This window comes from Diadema setosum, chromosome 6, assembly GCF_964275005.1.
Source record: "Diadema setosum chromosome 6, eeDiaSeto1, whole genome shotgun sequence".
Lineage (NCBI taxonomy): Eukaryota > Metazoa > Echinodermata > Echinoidea > Diadematoida > Diadematidae > Diadema > Diadema setosum.
In genome coordinates this window covers 10746715-10754659 of record NC_092690.1, presented here as the reverse complement: position 1 = coordinate 10754659, position 7945 = coordinate 10746715, and the positions used below count along the sequence as shown (strand labels likewise).

Genomic DNA, 7945 nt, shown 5'->3' with positions numbered 1-7945 from the left:
TCCCTCTTATTTATGCGACGCCTGCAGGATTTTTCTTGAAACTTGATATAAACATTTATAGATCCTCTGGGAAGTTTCTTGCCAAAAGGTCAAAGGTCAAGTGAAAGTGATAGATTTCACGTTTTCCTCCATATCTCGAAAGTGACTCAAGGTATCACCATGAAACTTAGTACTTATCTATGCATGTTCTACCTGACAGTGAATCTCTTGGGAACTTTAGGGTCATATGGTCAAAGGTTAAGTGTGAAAGGCCAGGTTTAAATGCTAAATTTTATTATTCAATACTGAAATTACATTTTTTCTCCATTCCTTGAAAATTATTCAATGCCTAAACTTATAAAAGGGTCAAAGGTCAAGTAAAAATAATCAAATTCCCTTATACCTGAGCTCTTAGACAATTTAGCAATTGAACCTCGTTCAAGGAAAGTGAACATTCAGCATATTTTTGACAGATTTATAATTTAAATATTGGACCAATTATGTGAAGCTGTCATCACACGTTTGTTTTGTTTGTTTAACAGATACTTTATTTTATGCAAATCAATAAATCAATCAGCAAATCAATATACATAGGGCATATAATCATGAACATGTGGGAAATATACAAAGTAAATTCAAAACAGAGTCGTTTGACTTGCATAAACAACAATATAAAAGGAAATTAATGATATAATATACAGTATGCATGCCTATGCAGCGGGGATTACAACTACAATTATAATCAAGAAGCGATTATGCAGAGGGCCGCCATTGTAAGCATAGCTTGAAAAGATGGCCGGCCGGCCGGCCGGCCCGAGGAAAATGTAGGGACGTATTAGATTCGTAATAATACAATACAATACAAATTCTGCTACGAAGATAGCAGGGGAAAATAAACTCTGATGTGTGATGGTGGTGAATGTACGTGCAAGTGCTTGAAAGTGCACAAGGGCAGATAGGCTGGAATATAGAATAATAGAATTGGTTTGCTGGAAGAGGGAACCAACATTAATCATATAAATTGTTTGTTTTTAGTTCGTATTTGAAGTATACTGTAATAAAATGTGTTCTTTAAGTTTGCTTTGAATGAAAACAAGGAGGCACACTGTTTCAACTCCTCAGGAAAAGTGTTTCATGTATCCGGACCGTGATGTCTGATCGACTTTTGAGCAAGTAGATGCTTTTGATTACTTAAATGAAAATCATAGGAACGACGGGAATATGGTCATTGGTTACTAAGGCATTATGAAAAAATGGTAATAAGTTTCGAGTGTGTTTATACATAAATATGGCAGTTAGGTATAAATGTATATCATGGGCCTTTAGAGTTTTTAGGCTATAAAGTATGGGATCAATGTGAGCCAAAAAATTTGAATGTGTGCATATACGAAGAGCCTTTTTCTGGAGAAGAAAAATTGTGTTCAATTTGGTTTTGCTACAGTTGCCCCATACAATATTGCAGTACATTACATATGGTAAAAATAAAGTGTTATATAACATTAACAAGTTTGATCATTAATTAGATACTTTATTCTCCTTAAAACACCAGTTGCTTTAGATGTTGCTGTTGTAATATTCTGGACATGAGTATTCCATGTTAGATTGCTATCTAGGGTCACTCCTAGAAACTTGGTTGAATGTTTCTTAGCAATGTTTGTATCATCAATAAAATACTTTTAGGAAGGGTGGGTTGGGATTGAAGAGTATGAAAGTGTATAAAACATGTCTTATCAATATTCGATGAAAGCTTGTTACGTCTAAACCATTTCGAGATGTTGCTTAATTCCATATTTAGTGTATCAACCAGTGTTGCAATGTCCTTGTGGGAGTAAAAAACGTTAGTGTCGTCTGCAAATAAGATGAAGTGCAAACGAGGAGAGGAATTGATAATATCATTAATGTAAATCAAAAAAAGTAGGGGCCCGAGGATAGATCCCTGAGGGACACCACATGACAAGTTAGAATATAATGACTGACTGGATTTAAATGCAACATATTGTTTGCGATGACTTATAGATAACTTCTGAACCACGACAAAGTAATCCCTCTCACGCCATAAATATGTAATTTTTCAAGTAAAATGTCATGATCAATAGTGTCAAATGCCTTACTAAGATCCATAAAAACTCCAATTATATGCTCCTTTTTATTAAGCACATCAATAATTATTATTGTCGACAGGTATTATTATAGCATAATCGGTAGAAAATCCTTTCCTAAAACCAAAATTCGCATTTAATATTTCATTTTCAATCATAAACGAGTAGAGACGCTTGTAAAGTACTTTTTCTAAAATTGTCGATAGTACAGGTAACAATGAGATGGGTCTATAATTTTTCACCATTGATGGATCTTCTCTTTTATAGATGGGGATAACTTTGGCGATTTTAAAAGAGTCTGAATACTTGCCGTTAAGTATAGGGATAGATTGAATTTATGGGTGAGAGGGGCTGCTAGGGGGTAAACTATTTTTTTCAACAAATTCACCCTTAAATTATCAGGCCCACAGGATTTACTACATTTCAGAAATCGAACAGTATCAATAATTTCAGATTCATTAATTGGAGTAAAAAACAAAGAATTTTGATTACTTTCAGGTAAATATTCTTTATAATCTTTGATATCATTTATGGGAATAGATGCTGCTAAAGAAGGACCAACATTAAAAATAAATTGTTGAAAATATTTACAATTTTGTCAGGATTGGTAATGACATTATCATTATGAGTAATACTATCAGGACATTCCGTAGGTTTCTTTTTGAGTATTTCATTAACAGTCCGCCAAAGAGCACTTTTATCATCCTTATTAGATTCGAGTTTATTTGAAATATATGATTTACGTGAAACTCGAATCAAGGTAGTTAATTTGTTTCTATATGTTTTATACTTTTTCACATTTTCAGGAGTGGGTTTTCTCAGAGATATTTTATAAAAACGGTTTCTAGTAAGAATGGAATATATAAGACCTTGAGTAATCCAGGGTTGCCGAGCTCTTCTCCTTCCATTTCTTTCGGGAGTTAAAGAAATATGTTTATAATAATAATCTAATAGTTTTTGTGGTGTTTCATTTCTATGCATTTCCAAGCATTGTTTGGGTTGGCGGCTTATTGGGGTTGTTACAGATTTATCGTTAATCATAAAAGTCGGTAGGTGGTCGGATATATCTGAATAAAGAACGCCGTTCGTGCAGGTTTCACTTCTAACATTAGACAGTATATTATCTATTAATATTTCACTATGGGTGGTGCTGTTTATTCTGGTGGGCTTATTAATGTAGGGATGCAGTGAGTTGGAAAGTAATATGCAGTTGGATAGTAGTTTAATACGTTGTCAGGACATTGTACTATAGACCTTTTAGGAGAACCATGCATTATGGCGGAGGCATACCAGTGACCATAGCGACATTGCTTGTTTTCATTTTTTTTTTTTTTTTTTTGGGGGGGGGGTTCGGTAGGCAGGGTAGACCTAAGAATTGTATTTTACGCAAACTCAGCTTTAATACTTTGAGTTCTGTGCATTTCCTGTTAAAAGTATAGTCTTACGACCTTTAATGATAACAAGTTTTCATTTAGTAGCTTTTCAACATTGTATTTCTTCTTTTTTTTTAATTTGGTGTTTTGTGTGTTTTACTTTAATTTTCAAGCAAATGCAGAAGGCGTGCAGAGGTTTTTTTTTTTCAGTCTATAATACCAGCTGAATACATTGTCTTGTCGGCAAATGCCATTCTCTTGCCATCTTCTTTCTTCTCATTATTTCAGTTAAACAAGGATATACATTCGTATCCCACAAGGCAATCTGATAAATTTCATCTACAAAATCCTAAAACGGTGATGGCTCTGAAATCTATCAGACACACTGGACCTGATATTTGGAACTCTCTTCCTTCAGAAATTCGAATTTTAAAGTCTATGTATTCTTTCAAGAAAGCTGTAAAGACAATGCTGCTCTCTGGATATCAGTGATCTTATAATGTCATTGCAATTGTATTGTATATGAAATTCCCTCGTAGAATTATCGCTGTTCAGAATTTATTGCGTAATGTTATGTAACCGATCATGACCTGTAACTGTTCACCTGTACCTCGGTGAGAAAATACTTTACCACGCTTAACTATTCAGTGATCCAGGTGATCTAACTTTGTGTATTAGCGAAAGCAGACAGACCTCTCCTCTCTCCTTTCTCCTATCCTATCTCTATGCAAGTCATCCCTCCCCTTATTTTCCTATAATAATGTTATGTATTATGTACGAGGGCTGCATGCAAATCAAGCAATGCTTAAGCTGTAGCCCTTCTGCGTTTCTCATTGCATCACTGATTATGTTCTGTTGTACATTGTAAAGGCAATGAAGAAACTGTATTGCTGTACATTCTAAAGGTAATGAAGAAACTTACCTTGTTAGCAATTAATGTTTATGTATATCCATTTATATGTATGGTACCATCAATGTATATGATGTATATGTATGTATCTGCATGAGCAATGATATAATGCAGGAACCAATAAATTCAAATCAAATTCAATTAAAATCAAATTCGAATTATTACATAAATGCATCTGTTATGGCAATATTCCTTTGTTCTTTTATTTGGTAAAATAAAAAAAAGGCTGTAACTCATCCTCAACATCTCTTCTCAACAGACAAAGGACCAGGCGAATCCACAGGTAACTGGGACATTCAGTGAAGCAGGCGGCGAACTGTTTGTGGAAGAATACGGACTGAGAATGCTGATACCAGCAGGTGCCATTGAAACAGGGAGCCAACTCATCTCGCTGGAGATTCTTTCTAAAACTCCTCGGATCAATCTATCCCCAGATGAAATGGTGGTCTGTTGGGCATTCCGATGCGAGCCGTCCCATCTGGAGTTCAAGAAATCAATCACAATTGAAATGCCGCACTGCGCTGAGATGGCCATACCAGACGACGTTCACACTGCTTTCTACTCCTGGTCAGAGTATCAAGATGGTAAAACCCCTTTTCGGTATTCACTTCCTCGAATCATTATTGATTTTTTACGCTGCATATTATCCATGTAATGACGTTGTATTTTGGAATTGTCATTACATCAGAAATAATTTTAATTCATAGTATAATAAACTTATCATAATAATAGGAATATAAAGGTAAACGTATAGTCTCATACCGTAGAGGGTGTTGTAATTGATAAGAAGTGACATCGGTTACTGCTGCCTAGGTCACCCGTACGGCATGACAAGGATTGAAGGACACCAGGAAGACGGAGACAAAGATGTGCCGACATGCATCGTTCGCAAAGGGTATCTGGAGCTTCGCATCAATCACTTCTCGTGGAATCTGCTGTCGCTAATATGGAACAGTATTCCGTCTTGGCGCACCATAAGGAAACGAGTTCTCATCACGCCGTACATGCCTAGATCAATGCCACAATCTAGAGTCCTGCATTTGAGGATCCACGTGTACGATGACGTGGAGGGTCACGACAAGGTACCATTTCCATTACCTGATGAAAAAATTAGGCATTACACTGTTAAGAGAATGATGTTATTGTTAAGATTTTATATTCACTTCCTGCAAGTGAAAACACAATAAAGTCTATGCTCAATTTAGGAAGTTACAAACACGATAGCTTGTCTTCATGACGAGATTAACGGAATGAAAGAGATGTACAGGCAGAAACGTTTTATAGCAGCAGAAAACAATCTAGTCTATAATGTTAAATCTAAGGCATTGAGGTTTTCTATGAGTGCATTACATTATACTGTTCTTCCTCCGCTTTCGCTCCACAGAAAATCCTGTCTGAAGAACGTGATTCGGGATACAAAATCGTGCATCCCAGCACAGATCTCAACCTTGATCCAGGAATTGACGTAGCTGTGAGATGCGAGGACCGTACTTCACAAAACGTCCATGATAAAGTATAAAATAATATATGCCTTTCCCCCTTTTTTTTTGGTCTTTCGTTGGTTTATTTATTTTAGGTTGTTTTGTAGTACAGCTTCGAGCAAATAGAAGTCCTAATTCAATCCAATTGAGCTTTTATTTCCATCTATAACAGAAAATTAATACAAATACAAAGTAGGCCTTTACGTGACCTAAAGGAAAATTGGTCGAAATTAATTGAAATTAATAGAAAACAAACAACTGAATTGCAACTTACGATCATTTGTTGCATAGGAAAGCATTTCACACTGCCTGACATAAACATATTCATCGATATATAGAATACAGTAAAATAATATATGAATAAGAATAAGAATGTTATTTAGACTTACGAAAAATAGGAGATCAAACGGAGCTCAGGAGGCTCAGTATTGACCATATAAAGTTACCAAGCTCGGTTACAAGACACCCCCGACCCCCCCCCCCCCCCAAAAAAAAAAACAACAACAACAACAACAACAACAACACACACATCAACAACAGCAACAAACAAAGAAACAAAGCAACAACCAAAGATTTCAAGTAGGGGAAAACCGCAGAAATGCTACCATGATTCAAATGGTTTGAATCGCTAGTGGTCGTTCCCTCATAGCAGCGGGTACTGCTTGATTCTTTCAAATTGAAAAATTCCCGGGTCGAGTGAACAACTAGAAGCATAAACAGATATAATCGGAAATTGATTTGCTGTATAAAATTCACCATTCCTCTGTAACTCACTGATCATTCATGATATTTGCTTAATCCCTATGGCTAAATTGTCATTGATAATTATCTCTTTTACAGATTCGTTGCAATACTATTTTTTATTTCTCGGGGAAGGTGCAACGAAGTTCACAATCATCATAATAACATGAATTTAAAAGGCCAAACATGTGCAAGGCCAATGCAGGGTGTCTGACAAACTGTAACCGTATCATGCAAAAAGGCCCTTCATTAACCATTGCGTTTAGTAGCTGTCCACCTATGTGTTCCAGAGGACACATGCATAATATGTTTAAAAATGGTCATGATAGTCGCATAATGTTGATGATCAGTTCTATTTTTGCTTTAAATTTCTTTTTCCCATGATGCTTATTTCGATGATTTTTACCAAATTCTTAGTAATCATTCATTATTTCGCAGTATTTCATACAATGCAACATCGTATGTCCCATGACAATAGTATACCGTGTTTCAATTCTTGTAGATCATGATCAAATCGCGTTTTTGCACTTTATTGTAGAACCCATTCAATTAGAATTTCTGTCTAATGAGGCAAAATCTGAGAATATCCTCCGACAAATAATTCATCTGCAATTCCTCCAAAGTACATTGTACCTATTGCATTCTTCTCCTTGCATGCAGGCTATACCGTCTGTAGGGATATTCCACACTTGCAGGTGTACTGTCTCATTTGAACTGGATTTCAAGAATCAAGAGGCAAACCAGAAATTCCTCACATTGTCCATCGGCCAGGAAAACATGACTAAAACCATGGATATCATAACATTTAATGGTATGGTTTAATATCATAAGCCTTTCCTCTTGTTTCCTTCAAGTTTTGTCGCTTTCTGTGCCTGTGTGTACCTGTGTGTGTTTGTGTATATGTTGTGACCCTGCATCACAAACCACCAAAAAGTTTCCAGGCATAGATTTTTTGTTAATGAGAGATCCTGAAGGAGAAGACTCTTAGTTTTAAATCATGTATAACTCAATACAGAGGGACTCTCCTGATCTTAAAAATGTAAGGAAAGTACACATTCTACATAAAAAAAAGGAAATAAATAGGGGCCCATGAGATATAGATTGTTCTTCATCACACTATTTTATAAAAAGTGCTTATGTATGGATATACATGTATATAAATCCCGTTTCCTTGAATTATATGAATCCCAAACTTTCTAATTTTGAAAGAACAATTATTGCTCTTTCAGAAAATATATCAAAATGAGAATTGATCAAATCATTCCACTTCACCTTTGTTGAGTCATCACATAAAATCAGGGTGCGCAACTTTATGTTGGCTTTGGATGCAATATGTATGCACATAATTTTGTGATTATGGTA

General features: G+C 35.5%; 1 protein-coding gene across 1 annotated transcript; it reads left to right on the top strand.

The window, feature by feature from the left end:
• Positions 1–4704: 4704 nt before the first annotated feature.
• Positions 4705–7405, top strand: LOC140229869 (uncharacterized). Its single transcript, XM_072310080.1, has 4 exons — positions 4705–4945; positions 5175–5443; positions 5746–5874; positions 7244–7405. The coding sequence occupies exons 1-4, from the start codon at positions 4705–4707 to the stop codon at positions 7403–7405; spliced, it is 801 nt and encodes a 266-aa protein (XP_072166181.1).
• Positions 7406–7945: the final 540 nt, after the last annotated feature.